The sequence below is a fragment of the Oreochromis aureus genome, linkage group 3 (assembly GCF_013358895.1).
Source record: "Oreochromis aureus strain Israel breed Guangdong linkage group 3, ZZ_aureus, whole genome shotgun sequence".
Lineage (NCBI taxonomy): Eukaryota > Metazoa > Chordata > Actinopteri > Cichliformes > Cichlidae > Oreochromis > Oreochromis aureus.
Genome location: NC_052944.1, coordinates 96,048,373 through 96,067,004, shown reverse-complemented (window position 1 = coordinate 96,067,004; position 18,632 = coordinate 96,048,373). Strand labels below are relative to the sequence as shown.

The 18,632-nt window shown below is 41.7% G+C and overlaps 1 protein-coding gene across 1 annotated transcript; it reads right to left on the bottom strand.

The window, feature by feature from the left end:
- Window positions 1–1,122: 1,122 nt before the first annotated feature.
- On the bottom strand, window positions 1,123–10,114 carry LOC116316490 (butyrophilin-like protein 2). Its single transcript, XM_031735046.2, has 6 exons — window positions 9,982–10,114; window positions 8,491–8,841; window positions 6,766–7,092; window positions 6,572–6,673; window positions 2,291–2,623; window positions 1,123–2,198 (listed from the first exon to the last, which is right to left on the bottom strand). The coding sequence occupies exons 1-6, from the start codon at window positions 10,016–10,018 to the stop codon at window positions 2,155–2,157; spliced, it is 1,194 nt and encodes a 397-aa protein (XP_031590906.2). The 5' UTR covers window positions 10,019–10,114; the 3' UTR covers window positions 1,123–2,154.
- Between the last annotated feature and the right edge of the window lie 8,518 nt (window positions 10,115–18,632).

The window sequence follows — 18,632 nt, the reverse complement described above, 5'->3', positions numbered from 1 at the left end:
TCACTTGATCCGGGTGTTTTAAAGCAGTGTTTCCAAGGCCGTGACGTTTATTAATAACTCCACTCAAACGAGTCAAGCCCACAGTAACGAGCCTGTTGTAAGGAGCAGAAGGGTCGGGCCCGTGGGAGGCTGCTGGCATGCTGTCAGGCAGGTTTACTATAGAACAAGCCACGCCCCCCACACCTTCCTATAGACAGCTGTTGAGTAATGAGGTGTCACGTGACAAGCTGCCACGGGTTATGTGTGACTTCGCCTTCTGTGTAGAGCTCACAGTACAGCCTAGTTTCACTATGATTATTAATAATTAATTTAAATAACGAGCGCTACAGCCATGTTATTATCAGCTGTCCACCAATGTTTGTAGCGACTGGTAGTCATGGTGACGATAATAAATACGATAAGCAGCCGTTAAATGAGCTGCTGACTCTGGAGGGTAACTCAATCAGTACATGAATCAATAAATACAAAGATAAATTCGATTTGTTCAGGAAACAGTTTTAAATATGTGAGGCTTTTTTTTCATCTCCGATCATAACTCAGCTGATCGCAGCTGTGACTGACATGCGCACTGAGCGGAACATTTTATCGCAGCTCTGCTGTGCTTTAATAACGTCTCTTCACGTGGACGTGTTCGTGGGCTCCTGTTCAAACACGCTGGAGATGTGGCAGGAGGTGGATGTTGTCTGCTGGTAGCTGCTGTCAGGAAGGTGGAGCTACAGGCTTCACTGCAACATATGGAAGGAGGAGGAGAGACTGAAGGAGGAGACAACCCAGCAGAGTGCAGGCGGAGCAGCATCGTTTGGATCCTCTGAGCTGGAGTCCTGCTGTGAGACAGCTGTCCAGCACACAGCCAACATCTGCAGTCACACATGTCAGAGTGACCGGACTCCAACAGCTAATATAAATGCTTTGTTCCAGGATTTATGCAGTATTCATATTTGTGATGTTTTCCTAACAAAACAAAGCCCAGAGGATTCACACAGTTTCTAATAGAACAGATTTCAGGTTCTACTTAATTCTATTTTTGTAGGAGATCAAACCATCGAGTGTCTGGCTCACAAACTACACACAAACTAAAAACAACATGTAGCCTGAAACCTAGGTCCACCAAGGAGACACAGAGACCATGACAGAAATTATTTATTGTGTCATTATGTCCTGTAAGAACACAAAGACAAGAGGATTTCTGCAAGCTTTAAATTGGCAAAACTCACACTGTGTAACAGATGTAAAGAAAAAAGGTCAGTTGACTTAATTTCATGTTTTTGCAACATATATTTAAAAAAAGGATAAAATGACTTTATTAATATATCCATATTGATACATGAAAACAGTGATTGTAACAGTCAGTGAAACAGGCGTGCACCATCTATTATAAATAGAGATTTCTTCCATAATTAGAAACATATTCTGTCATTGGCACGATTGTTATCCCTAAATATGTAAACAGACTGCAACACTTCTCTCTGTTCCTCCATCCTTTCACTCTTCACATGCTTTTATTAAATGTAATAAAGCTTTATCACTTTATAATAAATAGAAATCCCATCATCAGTATATTCTTCATTGGATCCACAGCTTTGACAGCCAACAAGCACTGATCAGCTGACCTCAGAGAGCCAGGCTTTATGGTTGTAGTAACTCACTGATATACGCAGGGCTCTGACTGTGAGCACCAACATGTTCAAGTTATTGCAAAAGACTGATTGCAGTGTAAATAGAGAGGAAAGCCCAGCGACAGGTTCTGCTAATAAAGCTTATATGCAACTGCTGATTTGTGCATCTGATGAAGCCACATCCTCTCTGAAAGTGCACACATGGAGCTTATTCTCATGTTGCTGCTCATTCCTTCCTTTAAAGTACACACATGAATAACCAGCACCGCTGATACTGCAGTGGTGCTGCTGTCCATCATTATGTGTCATACCTGTGATTTTAGGCCCGAACACCGAGATCTGAAAAGACCACCATCAAGAATCATCATCCTCTGAAACACTCGGGTGGAGTTTTACGATGCACAAGCTGCTGATAGATGAACTTTTGACCTTAACAGGAAGTCCTCGTGCGTGACAGGAAGCTGATACGTGACTGAAAGGCTGTTTACAATCCACAGCTTTCACCACAGTGCTGGACGTGGAGGAGTGATGGTTCATGTCAGAGCTGCTCACCAGCAGTTTGATCCTGGACCTGAACTCTTCCTGCAGAGGAGACATGAGACAGTCAGACACACACACACACACACACACACACACACACACACACACACACACAGATGCACACCCCTACACACCTTTGACTCTGAGCCTCACGGTTTTCTTTCTGATGAAGTCTCCCCTCCTCCAGACCAAACACTTGTACTCCCCACCGTCTCTCTCTGTGGGCTGTTCCACAGTCAGGCTCAGGTCTCCAGTTCTCAGTGGGTCTCCCTTCATCCTCGTCCGGCCTCTGTAAACCTCACTCTGTTCTTCAGGCAGGTCGGAGCCGTTGTGATACACGTGGGCCTTCATTCTGGGATCATAACGTTCCCACAACACTTTAACATCTTCAAGCAGGTTTCTTGTGGTTTTGAAGGGCAGCTGGACAGACTCCGCCCCCTCCAACACCTCCACCTCCACCGGAATAACTGAGAAGACAATGAACACAACATGAGCTGTACAGACGGTAACAGCAGGTTTTCAGAGGTTAATTCTAAACATAAAATAAATAAAAGCACAGGTATATAGATGAGTTTGTCCTGTAAAGAGGCTCATGCACCTCTCACATGGCTGAAGTCATGACAGCGAGCTTCTTCAGCAGGTTATCAGCAGCTGGGAACAAAGATAAGCGTGAGCCTCACTCCAGAGCACGTCCACTGCTATCGTGAATTTATAAAATGACTCATCTGTAAATGTTGGAAACTTTATTTTGGACTGGAAAACAAAATCGCTTTGATTTCATTTGAATCTTTATTTGAACTTGTGGACAGAAAATATATTTAGTTTCCTATTTGCACAGTATTTGTTGTTTAAAAAATACTAATATTTGCATTAGCTCTTTTTAAAACTGTGTTTCATTTTTATTCTGACAGCCTTACTGACTAATAATCGAATAATAGATTCGATTATTTTCAATTTCTTGTGTTTCCTGGGTCTTTAATTTGCTTTGTGACGAGACAACAGGGTGATCCCAGCTGTAAAACTCAGAAACCAGTCTTACTTGTTATCATCTATCGTCCACCTGGGCCTTACACAGAGTTTCTCTCTGATTTCTCAGACTTTTTATCTGATTTAGTGCTCAGCTCAGATAAAATAATTATGGTGGGTGATTTTAACATCCATGTAGATGCTAAAAATGACAGCCTCAACATCGCATTTAATTTGTTATTAGACTCAATTGGCTTCTCTCAAAATGTAAAAGAACCCACCCACCACTTTAATCACACTCTAGATCTTGTTTTAACATATGGCATAGAAACTGAACATTTAACAGTGTTTCCTGAAAACCCTCTGCTGTCTGATCATTTCCTGATAACATTTACATTTACAATAATTGATTACACAGCAGTGGAGAGTAGACTTTATCACAGTAGATGTCTTTCTGAAAGCGCTGTAACTAAGTTTAAGAATATAATCCACCCACTGTTATCATCTTCAATGCCCTGTACCAACATAGAGCAGAGCAGCTATCTGAACGCTACTCCAACAGAGGTCGATTATCTTGTTAATAATTTTACCTCCTCACTACGCATGCGACTCTGGATACTGTAGCTCCTGTGAAAACTAAGGCCTCAAATCCAAGTACCTGACTCCGTGGTATAATTCTCAAACACGTAGCCTAAAGCAGATAACTCGTAAGCTGGAGAGGAAATGGCGTGTCACAAATTTAGAGGATCATCATTTAGCCTGGAGAAATAGTTTGCTGCTTTATAAGAAAGCCCTCCGCAAAGCCAGAACATCTTACTATTCGTCACTGATTGAAGAAAATAAGAACAACTCCAGGTTTCTCTTCAGCACTGTGGCCAGGCTGACAAAAAGTCAGAGCTCTACTGAGCCAACAATCCCTTTAACGTTAACTAGTAATGACTTCATGAACTTCTTCACAAATAAAATTTTTAAATTAGAGAAAAAATTACCAATAATCATCCCACAGATGTAATATTATCTACAGCTACTCTTAGTACCATCGATGTTAAGTTAGACTCTTTTTCTCCAATTGATCTTTCTGAGTTAACTTCAATAATTAATTCCTCCAAACCATCAACGTGTCTTTTAGACCCCATTCCTACTAAACTGCTCAAAGAAGTCCTGCCATTAATTAATTCTTCAATCTTAAATATGATCAACCTATCTCTAATAATCGGCTATGTACCACAGGCCTTCAAGGTGGCTCAAGTTAAACCTTTACTTAAAAAGCCATCTCTAGACCCAGCAGTCTTAGCTAATTATAGGCCAATCTCCAACCTTCCTTTTATATCAAAAATCCTTGAAAGAGTAGTTGTCAAACAGCTAACAGATCATCTGCAGGGAAATGGTTTATTTGAAGAGTTTCAGTCAGGTTTCAGAGCTCATCACAGCACAGAAACAGCTTTAGTGAAGGTTACAAATGATCTTCTTATGGCCTCTGACAGTGGGCTCATCTCTGTGCTTGTCCTGCTAGACCTCAGTGCTGCGTTCGATACTGTTGACCATAATATCCTATTAGAGCGATTAGAACATGCTGTAGGTATTACAGGTACTGAGCTGCAGTGGTTTGTATCATATCTAATTGACTCCAATTTGTTCAAGTAAATGGAGAGTCATCTTCACACACTAAGGTCAATTATGGAGTTCCACAGGGTTCGGTGCTAGGACCAATTCTGTTTACATTATACATGCTTCCCTTAGGCAGCATCATTAGAAGACATAGCATAAATTTTCAGTGCTATGCAGATGACACGCAGCTCTATCTATCCATGAAGCCAGGTAACACACACCAATTAGTTAAACTGCAGGAATGTCTTAAAGACATAAAGACCTGGATGGCCGCTAACTTTCTGCTTCTTAATTCAGATAAAACTGAGGTTATTGTACTCGGCCCTGAAAATCTTAGAACTATGGTATCTAAGCAGATTCTTGCTCTGGATGGCATTACCTTGGCCTCCAGTAAAGCTGTGAGGAACCTTGGAGTCATTTTTGACCAGGACATGTCCTTCGATGCACATATTAAACAAATATGTAAGACTGCTTTCTTCCATTTGTGCAACATCTCTAAAATTAGAAATATCCTGTCCCAGAGTGACGCTGAAAAACTAGTTCATGCATTTATTACTTCCAGGCTGGACTACTGTAATTCACTATTATCAGGATGTCCTAAAAACTCGCTGAAAAGCCTTCAGCTGATCCAAAATGCTGCAGCAAGGGTACTGACAGGGACTAGAAAGAGAGAGCATATTTCTCCTGTATTGGCTTCCCTTCATTGGCTTCCTGTTAAATCCAGAATTGAATTCAAAATCCTGCTCCTCACATACAAGGTCTTAAATAATCAGGCCCCATCTTATCTTAATTACCTTGTAGTACCATGTCACCCTATTAGAGCACTTCGCTCTCGCTCTGCAGGCCTACTTGTTGTTCCTAGAGTATTTAAAAGTAGAATGGGAGGCAGAGCCTTCAGTTTTCAGGCCCCTCTTCTGTGGAACCAGCTTCCAGTTTGGATTCGGGAGACAGACACTATCTCTACTTTCAAGATTAGGCTTAAAACTTTCCTTTTGCTAAAGCATATAGTTAGGGCTGGACCAGGTGACCCTGAATCCTCCCTTAGTTATGCTGCAATAGACGTGAGGCTGCCGGGATTCCCATGATGCATTGAGTTTTTCCTTTCCAGTCACCTTTCTCACTCACTATGTGTTAATAGACCTCTCTGCATCGAATCATATCTGTTATTAATCTCTGTCTCTCTTCCACAGCATGTCTTTATCCTGTTTTCCTTCTTTCACCCCAACCGGTCGCAGCAGATGGCCCCGCCCCTCCCTGAGCCTGGTTCTGCTGGAGGTTTCTTCCTGTTAAAAGGGAGTTTTTCCTTCCCACTGTCGCCAAAGTGCTTGATCATAGGGGGTCATATGATTGTTGGGTTTTTCTCTGTATTTATTATTGTGCTATCTACTGTACAATATGAAGCGCCTTGAGGCGACTTTTGTTGTGATTTGGCGCTATATAAATAAAATTGAATTGAATTGAATTGAATTGATGTTCACAGGCTTGAGCAGGAGAGGTTCTAGGAAAGCCGAGATAAGAGTTCATGAAATAATCGGTGACAACACAGTCGGCCATGTCTCACACACATCAGCACAGAAACCATGAAGATCTCATGTGTCTGCTCTGAACATCTGAAGCTCTCCACCACATGACTGAGCACAACTCAAGGAGGAACATTTACTGAAGCTGCTGCAACATTTACTGTCAGCACATGTTTCCATGTCAGCCTGCTGTTTACCACCACAGAAGAAGAACAGCTTGTCCACATGCAGCCTCTGTGTCAGATCAATGCAGTGAAGCACACACACTGTTTAGTAAAGTCATGTTGTGGCATTATGGGTAGTGTAGTGGGAAACACTCACCTGACATGATATGATGCCAGAAATTAAATAAAAGAACCGCAGAAACAACCAGAACAAGAAGCAGAAAAACCAGGAGAGCTGTGGCCCAGGATGGAAACGGTTCTGTGGAGAAACATTAAACAAACACAGCATGACCTCTGAACTCTGACCTTAACCTCCTAAACTGACCTTTGGTATTAATCTGCATGTCTGACCTTTGACCTGCAGCACTACTTTCTGTCTCAGGATGTCTTTGTCCCTGTAGATGGTGCAGATGTATCCTCCACTGTCTCTCTCTGTGGGGTATTTCAGGGTCAGACTGAGGTCTCCAGTTCTCAGCAGGTCTTCATTCATCTTTGTTCGGTCTCTGTAAAGTCTGTCCTGTTTCGTCAGGTCGTCACTTCTGTTTGAATACACATGGACCAGTTCTTGGTCAGCTCGAGTCCACTCCACCGTGGTGTCCTCAGGCAGGTCAGGTTTTATTTGGCAGGGCAGGATGACAGACTCTGATCCTGCAACAACCTTCACCTCCACCTGTTGGTCTGAGAGGACAATAAACCACAATATCAACTGTAGAAGAAGAAACAGGAGACACTGTAAGTAACAGCATAGCTGTGAGCTAAGTCACAAGTAACAAAGTACAAATACTTTGTTACTTAAGTAAAATATTCAGGTATCTGAACTTTCTACTCCTTACATTTTCAAAACAGGCTCATTACTTTAGGTTAAGGTTTTATACCCGGGGGTTGAAGTGGGAGTGCACGTGTCCGTAAGTTGTGTCTGCAGTACTACAGAATCTAGCTCGTACTGGAGAAGCGAACAGACAGCGCGTGATGTTTTTTTAAGTGTCAACTAATTTCAAATGCAGTGTTTCTATGAGCTTAACAAACATCAGCAAACACACAAACTGTTTGTGTGCAGTTTGTCTCACAGTGTGTTGCAGCTAAAGGTCCAGCTGCTGTATTTCACAGGGAGAGAAAAGAAAGACACTCAGAGACGGACAAAGATAAGAAAGAGGACAGGAGAGGAAGAAGAGACGTTAGACTTAAAGCTTACATGTAATGTCATAGTTTTAATCACATATTCGTTTTGTATATGATGTGTTTGATAAATTACATATATTCACATTGTGAAACATCCTGCAAAAGAAACTAAGCTCTTCAGAACTGAGCCTTAAAATGAACAGTTGTAATGAAACCCGAGAGATGCCGACAGTGACGACTGACTATTTTTTTAATGGGCTGGACTGGGACAAAAAAATCATCCCTGGCATTTCTGTTCTAGGTGGTCCACCACGATCGCTCACACTACCAGTTAGATAGTGTAGTAGTCCTGACCATATATGATGCAAACACATACAGCGTCTATTAACATGGGTCTTAATGAGGTTGGAAGAGCTGTTGTTGGATTATTTCTTTCTTGCACTGAAACATGTAAAAGCTACACTTTAGCTGTTAGCAATGACTGATAGTCAAAGCAGCTTGTTGACCTGAATCCTTGAATCTCTCCCTTTCTAATTAGGTTCCTCCATCTATTTTCTTACCACATTGATTTCACCTTCATCCATCTGTGAGAACACTCGAGTTTGGAGTGTTTTACACAGAAAAGAATTCAAAGATCTATGAGCATGACTTGGTGATGGGGAAGAACGAGGAGAAAGGAGCACAGAGAGACCACAAACCAAGCAGCCTCAGCCTGGAGCAGCAGGACTAAGATCCAGATCACAGGAAGCTTTGTCAAAAATGAAAGTCTGATGTCTAATCTTAAAAGTAGAGATGGTGTCTGTTTGGATCACAAACTGGGATCTTCAGGTTCTTTTCCTGACTGGCTTCATTAAAGCTTCTTTGGATCTTTCTCTAAGCACCACCAGTCCACTAACAGACGTCTTACTTTAAGAGAGCCCAAAAGTTCATTCTGGTCAGGTCAGGTTAATTACTGACCCTTGACCTGCAGCTGGATGTCTCTGAGTCTCTGATCTTCTGTCCCATCACTGATGGAGCAGGTGTAGTTGCTGCTGTCAGTCTTTGTTGGGTTTCTCAGAGTGAGGCTGAAGTCTAGAGAGTCCAAAGCATCAGACCTCATCGATGTGCGCCCGCTGTAACACTGGTTTTGTCCTCTGAGATCATCTGCTTCTTCTCGTCTCACATGGACAGATTTAGGATTGAGATCACTACGAGTCCACAGCACTGTGGGGTCATCCTCAGGGATAAAACCTGAGTACTTGCAGGGCAACAGGACAGACTTTACCCCCTCATACACCTCCACCACCGCAGCCAGGGCATGCTGGGAAACTGGCAGGAGACACAAACAAGAACAAAAACTGAGTGTTTCAGTTGGCTTCAGAAAGTTACAAACATACAGCATCCATCGCAGCCACACGATGAGTAATTACACGTGGACAAAACCAAAACAAACTCATGTTTCAAAGGCATCAGAGGTTAGTGACGACTTCCCTACAGGTCTGAACAACACTGAGGTAAAATTCCTCTGAGGTTGTTGAAAAGAGAAGGAAGAGATTTCTTTGAGCTTTCAGCACTTTGCAAATTCCTGCTCGACGTCTTGACAGCCTCAGATTTAAGCCCTGACATTTAGACGCTGCTTAGACGTCTAATCAACACAACATTGCTGACTCAGCACACATGAAGCAGAAAACACATGAAAAACCTGCTTTTTACTTTTTTATCCTCATCTTAAGTCAGATCTCTGTGGACATCTGCTGCACGCTGCTTTTACACAACAGCAGCTAACTGTGCAAAATATGTGCAGCCATCTATTGAAGCATGTGTGGACATGGATATACAAACAGTGTACCAGGTGACTGTCAATAATGGCTTCCATTATAATGCTTTATTGTGTCATGTTGTTTTGTGTGACTTGTTTGTTTTAACAGCTGGTTGTTTTCAGTGTTGCTGGAAAAAGAGGATTTATAGAGAAGTTTAATTATATCTTATGTTTAAATGATCTACAGCTTCACTCGCTGTCAGTTAAAAACACAACATAACACAAACTCTGCAGCAGCAACAGCCCAGCTGAGAGTACACGTGGTTGTAGTTACCGCATCATTACTGTCCGCTGACAAACAGGTCGGTGCCCTCGGCTCTTAAGTAACGTGGTACTTTAGGATTACTTTGTACAGGACCCCCAATCATCGTTACAGTGAGTAACCTGACAAACCCCTGCTCTGTGGGGAGCACACTGAGTCCAGCCGGGTTGATCTGAGGGTTAAATATGTGTTCCAGTGTGTCATGAAGAGCGGATACAGAGGAACAGCGCCCCCACCAGGCCGCAGACACACACGGTTTATCACATGGTAAAGTTGAGGGCAGCGCGCGGTTTCACAGTAAACTCACGTTACACTTCTTATTGTTTGAAGGCAGACACACCTGAGTGAGCGCGTGCGCCTTCAAACAGGATCAAAGCGATTTTCCTACCGAGCACGAGGAGCAGTGACGTCAGCAACTTCTTCATCCTCCGGGAGAAAATTCCGTTAGTGCTCGACAACACAGCCACCACAGCCTGCTGCTGCTGCTTCTTCTATCTATTTGTGGCTGTTGGAAAACAGCTTCAGGTGCATTACCGCCACCTTCTGGACTATGGAGGACCACAAGAGCCACGCGCATCGAAATAAAGAATTCTGTGCTTAAATAATGAATTGTAGAATAAATTCTGCATTTGTAAATTCTTTTTAAAATTCCAATTTAATAAACTAATTTTTAAATGCTTTTAAAAACTTCATTTCAAAAAACATTTTTGAATTCCAATTTAACTTCATGTTGGATGCTCTTCATCCAACATGTCTGCAGCATTAGTGAGGTATTAGTGAGTGCTTAATTGATCATTTATAAAGCAATTCTCATCCTTAGTGTGTAATTTATAAATAAATATAAATGTATAAACTTGATTAATACCTCTGTTTATAAAAATATAAATTGATATAAATATAGATATAAATATATCATCTTGATTAATAAGTCCGTTTTATACGTCTGATGAACAAAGTATTTAGAAGCACATTTGTTTGTTTTAATAAATTTTTTGTTAATACTTATTTGATAGTTCATATCATGGTTAATTCAGGCAGTTAATAGCTAATAAGTCTTTTTTTCTATCTAAAGTTAGGCAATTTTTTGATTAATGAATTGATTAATGAAATGAAAGTGGTTGAAAACTTCAACAAGTCTTTAAAACAGAAAAATGATGCAGACAAAGCACAAAGAGATACAGAACATACAAATATTAACTGCCAGGCGCAAACATCACCCACCTGAGGTTCACTGAATACTCAGCTTGTGCGAGTGGATTAAACTAAGAAGATCAGCTGAGCAGCTGAGAGTCACAGGATATCTTAAGTTAAATATACTGACGCTTCCTCATTTAAGACAAACACAATTTTCACAAATCCATTTGACGTAACTTCACAAACACCACAAACAGATACCGTGTATCCATCATGTTAAACTGATAATGCAGGACAATGTCTCTGGGAGGTTTCAGAGTTTGGGATGTTTTAGTTCAGTCCTGATGTTCAGCTGTCCTCTGGTTTGTGCTCTGTTAGTCAGACATGTCAACATCCAGCCTGCTTCAGTTCCAAAGTGCTGCTGAGTTAATGAATTAGTGCTTCTACACATGTAAACTCAGTTGAAATGAAGGAAGTAGCAAATGGTGTCCTCCTCAAACTCAATGAAAACTCTGAACAGCTCGTCGAGGTGGAGAGGTGGTTCTTCGTCATGAAGGAGAATCACAAATCAATGTGCATTTCCATGGTATCTTCAAAACCCCATCCTGTAAAACAGTGATGTTACTGATCGTTCTGATCTGCTTCTGTTCTTCAGTTTTTCTCTACATCTCTGAAAACCTGCTGCTGTCTGTATTTGTTGTTCTTTCAGTTATTAAGGTGAAGGTGGAGGTGGAGGAGGGGGTGGGGTCTGTCCAGCTGCCCTTTAAAACAACAAAAAACCTGTTGGGGAAATTCAAGTGATATGGGAACGTTATGAGCCGTTCCAGAAGGCCCATGTGTTTACAAACGGCCCAAACCAATATGAAGAACAGCACGAGGTTTACAGAGACCGAACTGTGATGAACAAAGACCTGCTGGAAACTGGAGACCTCAGTCTGACCCTGAAACAGCCCACAGATGATGACAGTGGAGAGTACCAGTGTTTGGTCTGGAGGAAGGGAAACTTCATCAGAAAGAAAACCGTGCTGCTCAAACTTGGTTTGCTTGCTTATTTTTTACAGCTGTCATATTAGAAATAGGAGCAGCTCTGATTTTAGTGCTAAAATAAATCTATAAAATTATGAATTCACACTTTGTACAGCTCATATTGTGTTTGTTATGCTCTCAGTCTATCAGGTGGAGGAGGAGGAGGAGGGGGTGGAGTCTGTCCATCCGCCATTCAAAACCACACAAAACCTGCCTGAAGATGCTAAACTGGAATGGAGGCACAGTCAAAGGAAGATCCACATGTATGAGAAAGGCTCTCACAGACAGCAGCAGGATTACAGAGACCGAATAAGCATGAATGAAAACTCGCTGGAAACTGGAGACCTCAGTCTGACCCTGAAACAGCCCAAAGAGAGAGACAGTGGGAGATATGTGTGTAATGCTGTGAGGAATTAGATACAAAACAGTTCGTCTTAAAGTCAAAGGTTAGTTTCCATGTTTGTATTTGTGTGTTTGTGTGTGACTGTCTTGTGTCTCCTCTGCAGGGAGAGTTCAGGTCCAGGATCAAACAGGGGACATCAGGAACAGAAGCAGCTCCATTGATCTGACTCCTCTAAATGCTGATCAGTCAGTTCTATCTGTGTGTTCTTTGATTATTGATCAGTGATTACAGTCAAACAGCATGATCACATGAAAATAGTAATGCTTTTTTTCTCACTCGCGTTTTTTATTTTCTATGAGTCTGTTGTCAGTGCGATCCTCTATGCTGTTGCATGCTGGGGGAGCAGGCTGAGGGTCGCAGAGACCAACAGACTCGATAAACTGATCTGTAAGGCCAGTAATGTTGTGGGTATGGAGCTGAACTCCCTCAAGGTGGTGTCGGAGAGGCCTGGGGATTTAATGATTGTTTTCGGATTTTTTTTTTTTTATTTCTTTGAATGTAGGGTGGTTAGGGTGGTGTCTGAGAGGCGGATGTTGTCCAAGATAAAGACAATGATGGATAACACCTCCCACCCATTCCATGACATGCTGGTCACTCACAGGAGCACGTTCAGTGAAAGACTGAGATTACCGAAAAGCACCACTGAATGACAGGAAATCATTCCTGCCTGTGGCCATCTCCCTGTACAACACATCCACTTAACACACTGTTTACTGCAACAGCTGCACCCTTTTTGGACATGTTCTTCCTTTTTCAGCTATTTGTTAATTTTATGTATATATATGCCTGTATATATTGCGCTATTCTTAGTTAGTGTATTGTCTGTCTTGTTAATGTCTGTTTATTATGGAGCACTGTAACGAAAAATAATTTCCCCTAGGGATCAATAAAGTATTCTGATTCTGATTTTAAAATGTAAATTTGGTTTTAATCCAAAATATTATAATAATTATTGTTTTATGAGTTTAACCTCCGTCACTCTGACCTCTGAACTTTATCTGCATTTTGGGGTTTTGCTGTGTCAGCGTTGTACTACAGAAACACAGATTCTACTTTAAGTCCAGTTTCCTGGTGTTGGTGTTCAGATGTGGTGCAGCCCCCTCCACCCATCCTGTTTCCTGATCTGTCTGCATCATGTCAGCAAATCTATCCTGGACTTTGTCTGATCAGCTGTTGTGCTTTCTGTTCCCATATTCCTCGCCTCTGTCTCACCATCTTTATCCCTGTTAATTATCAGCTTTAAACAAAGCTTCTGCTTTACTCGTCTTTCTTCACTGGACTGTTAGACAGAGTCATGTGAGCTGCACAGGGACTACACATGGAAAAGAGCAGCGTAGCTTAAATCTGTCAGGTTTCGATCTGCTATTTTTAGACTGATTATTATCTGTTTACACACAAAATAAAATCATCTGGCTGACCTTTAATCTGATCCAGTGTTTTTCTTCTTCTGTGGTGTTTGTGATGGAGCAGCTGCTCCTGATGTGTTTGATGACACCAGGGTTCCTGCTGCTTCAGCAAAGTTTCATAATTTAATTTAATAATTTAACAACAGCTCAAAAAACACAAGCTTCAAAACTGATGATGCAAAGAGTTCATTTCTTTTTTTACATACAAAAATTTTATAAAGCTTCACAGTTTACTGCTGAATTTAAACTTGCTTACTTAGAAAAAATTTAAGTGAAATAGCCCGATTATTAGTCTCTAATATTTATGATCACTTTAATAAGAGAGACAGAACATTACATAAAAGTTATAAGTTGGTTTTGTAATGGAAGATTTCTGTTATTCTCATTTAAAGTGCTCATGTGTTCATGCACAGGCTCAGTTGTGACACCATAATGGAAAATTCCACTGGACAGTCTTGAGCTAGCTGAACTTATTTTGACCTCAACAGTTGAAAAAACAACTGAAACTGTGATAACTGTTTTAAACATGCTGGGGTGGAGACTGCAGAGCCTGAAGAGGAAGTAGCTGATGTTATGAAAGGATAAGTAGGAGCTGCCACGCCTTGAGAGCTCAGAGCTCGCATGACTGTGTTAACCGTCTGTTTGCAGCAAACAAGTCGTCAGAGGAGGCCGATGTGATGATTAAGTTTAACATTACCTACAATATTGCCAAAGAGTGCCAACGCTCAAGCATTTTTTCAGTAAATTATCTTTCTTGTAGAAATGTGCTCCAAACAAAGAACTTTGTGTTGACAAGATTATTAGTTAATCATTTACAAATGAATATTGTCTGTATAGACAGCAATTCCCCCCCCAAAAAAAGTGCACATGTAAAACTGCGGTGGTAAGCGTTGCGGTTGAAAAATTTGGGTGCGCCTAAATTTTGTGCAACCTTGGCAAAAAGTTAGTCTAGAGCCCTGTAACAGGACAAAACCAGCGTTACAGCGAGCGCACATCAATGACGTCTGATGATCTGGAGACTTTAGACTTCAGCCTCACTCTGAGAAACCCCCAACCAACAGACAGCGGCACCTACACCATCTCCATCCAAAATGAAAGGAAGGTACTAAAATTGACAGACATACAGCTTCATATCAAAGGTAAAAAACCCAAACAACAACAAAAAAAACAACCCTTTCTGTAATTGCAAGTCAAAGATCAGTACTGCAGACAATGATCAGAGCTCAAACTAAAGGTTAATAGAAAAGGAATTTTTGTGCTGAAAACATGATAAAAAGGCATTAATATTTTCTAGATGTAACCAGTCTGCAAACATCAAAACGAAGCAGAAGAAAATAGAATCTTACTGTTACAATTTTTGGTGTATTTACTAAATCTGGATGATTTGATTCAGAAGGTTTTACAAGAAGCTCTGTTCCTGGGTAGATGACCTGCAACATACCTGGATCAGGCTGCCTCATCAACAAGAGCAACAGCTGTATGCAGAGCTGACTTGATGGAACAAATCTCTTGTTCCCATGAACCACTGTGTGGTGTGTATGGAGGGTTGAAATTGAGATGAATCTGCTGTCTGGCCAACTATTTTCCAACTGTAGTGTGGTATGGTATATACCAGGTGCTGCCATCTGTCTCCATGTCTACTGAGGTCATTTGCTTACATTGCCTGCATCCACCGGCTTCTGAATCTTGAGGTTATACATGTCTGCTCTCACAGGGTCCTTCAAGAGACATTGCTCTGTGGACTGCAGGTGACCCAGCACGGAGTCCTTAGTGAAATGAAATGGGACTGGTTCCTCCTTCCTAAGCAGAGGGGTGGCATGTTGATTGATGCAGTCTGTTAGTCTTTTCCTCTAGTATCATGACAGCCATCCTGTTTTAAACATTTAGCATCCCTTTCATTTTGGTATGAGGGAATATCCATCTGCCAAAGTTTGGCCACATGTGGCAACAGTGAGATGGGAAAACTGCTTTTTAACAGGAAGAAACCTCCAGCAGAACCAGGCTCAGGGAGGGGCGGCCATCTGTTGCAAAAGGCTGGGGTGAGAGAAAGAAAACAGGATAAAAGACATGCTGTGGAAGAGAGCCAGAGATTATTAAACAAGTATGATTCAGTACAGTGCAGTGGTCCATTTGTATGTAAACAGAAGGGACCATCCTAAATCTTTAGACAACCTTTACTGCAGCCATGCAAAGATGAACAAAGACCTGCTGAGAACTGGAGACCTCAGTCTGACCCTGAAATACCCCACAGAGAGAGACAGTGGAGGATACATCTGCACCATCTACAGGGACAAAGACATCCTGAGACAGAAAGTAGTGCTGCAGGTCAAAGGTCAGAGATGTAGAAAAACACCAGGGGTCAGTGCAGGAGATTGAGGACAATGTTCAACAGTCATGTTTCTCCACAGAACCATTTCCATCCTGGGCCACAGCTCTCCTGGTTTTCCTGCTTCTTCTTCTAGTTGTTTCTGAGATTCTTTTATTTTGTTTCCGTCATTACTTTGTGTCAGTTGAGTGTCTCCTACTACACTACCCATAATGCAGATGGTTAGCAGGTGCCCTCTGGTGGCTCCTTGATCTGACACAGAGGGTGCATGAGTAAAAGACGTTCTTCTTCTGTGGTGATAAACAGCAGGCTGTCATGGAAACATGCGCTGAGAATAAATAGTCTAATTTAGTAATCAGTAAATAGTTTCTGTTCTTCTTTTCTTCACCCTGCAGCACTTTAACTCTGGACTCTTTAAGCAGTTACCAAAGAACGAGTCAGGAACAAACTGAGATAGCTTGATTGAACCAGAATGAAAGAGTGACGTTGCTAAAAAAAGTGCTCTCACTCTTTGTGTGTGAACAGTCACACTATGAAGCTTCAGAAGACGAGAAAAGAAACTGCAGTCATGACTTCTTCTCTTAAAAATGATTTGCACATCTACATCAGTGCGTATGGTTCAATGTGTGGATGCAGGTATGGGGTTGATGATGAATTTAGCTGCACCTTGCAAAGTTGTTAGTTCAAAGCCACCAAGGTTGTAGAACAGGCTTAATGTTTCTTTGTTGAAATAAACAAGACATCCCCTTCTTGTTAATTTGATGCATAACTTTAAATAATTAATTACTAACATCAGATCAAAGTAGGATTAAAAATTACGTATTACAAAAAACATACATTGTATCAGTAAACACAAGGTTAACACACTCATTTGAGATGATTTCCATCTATTTCTGTTACTGAGTCTGATGCAGGGTCAGCGATAGATGAAACATCTATCTATTTCAGGTGTTTCAATTAGACTGAGTGAGTTAAAATGAAGATGCTAATCAGGGTTAGCAAATTAACCTGCTAGCAGTGTGAGTTACTAAGTTTGTTCATGTGTGCGGATTATTCTTTAAAGCTGAAATGAATCAGAATCAGAATACTTTATTGATCCCTAGGGGAAATAATTTTTGTTACAGTGCTCCATAATAAACAAACATTAACAGAGACAGACAATAAACAACTACACAACTAAGAATAGCACCATATATACATGCATATATGTATGCATACATACATATATATATATATATATATATATATATATATATATATATATATATATATATATATATATATATATATATATATATATATATATATATACATATATATATATAGCTGAAAAGGAAGAACATGTCCAAAAAGGGTGTAGTAAACAGTGTGTTAAGTGGATGAGTTGTACAGGGAGATGGCCACTGGTGTCGTTCACTGGTGCTTTTCGATAATCTCGATAACTGAACGTACTGCTGTGACTGACCAGCATGTCATGGAGTGGCTGGGAGGTGTTATCCAACATTGCCTTTATCTTGGACAGCATCTGCCTCTCCGACATTCTCCTTGTCAATGTGTACTCCAAGGTATTTATAGTCCTCCACAATGTCCACACTGACCCCTTGGATTGAAACAGGGGTCAAGTGACTTTTTTTTTTTTTTTTTTTTTGTCTGTCCCATTTGGTTCTTAAGCCGTCAGAATTGTTGTCTGAAGACCAACAAGGATACCAAATGGATTTATTTTGCCAAATGGATCATCATGGCATTGCCGTATTGGTCCATTTGATCAAACTTTGTTGTTATTATTTATTTTATTTTCAGTTGTTACAGATGGGACAGACATGACTGGGGGATAGGAAAGGGAGAAAGAAAGAGAGGAAGGAAAAGAAAAACAGAAGGAAAAGGGACAGTGAGAAAGGGCACTTACAGAGACAAAGAGAAAAAAAATATCTCCTGGATCACCTGTTGAGAGAAAAAAAAGAAGACAAGCAAAAAAAACCAAACAAAAACAAAGCAACATACTAAACACAACACCATCACGTTAATCTAGCTGAGTGTGAACAGCAGTAAATACTAAATATTGAAAGTTGTTGTGCAGCACGCAGGGACAGACAGCGCACAATGTGCTTTGAAGTAGCAGCTAAGAAAGGTGTAGTTTATGTCTCACGAACAGTGAACACCCGTGTGCACACCTGTGTGGATCAACGCTTGTATACAAAAAGGTTTTCCCATGTAACGGTCTGCTAGAGGGTGTGGAGGCCCATAGCCCTGTCCCCAGGGCATGAAGCAGGCATGGAGGAGATCCAGGCTCCAGACATCCAGAGGACCCAGAGTGCGAGAACCCAGGAGCACCACCGGAGGGCATCCGTGCCACCTTCCTGGGAAGGGCTGAGGAGATCCCCAGACGAGGGGTCACCCAGTAGCCACGGAGCAGAAGCCAGAGGGGCTGCACCGGCGTGCCCGCCCGCTCTGCCGGCAGCCAGCTGTGCCAGAGTGAACCGAGTTGCAGGCCCGAGGCTGGAGGCCCGAGGGCCCCTTTGCCCGGAAGAGGCCTGACCAAGCGACAGGCATCGGGCCCCGCCAAGTAGCCACCGGGAGTGAGCCGGTGCATACCTGAGCGCCCAGCCCGGACACCAAGAACCACCAATGCACCAACCCCTGAGGGCATCAGTTACCAGCAGGGAGTGTGGTGAGGGGAGATAGGCCTCCACACTTGGAGGGCCTGGGAGTACCCAGGAGGTGGAGTCTAAGACCCGACCTGACAT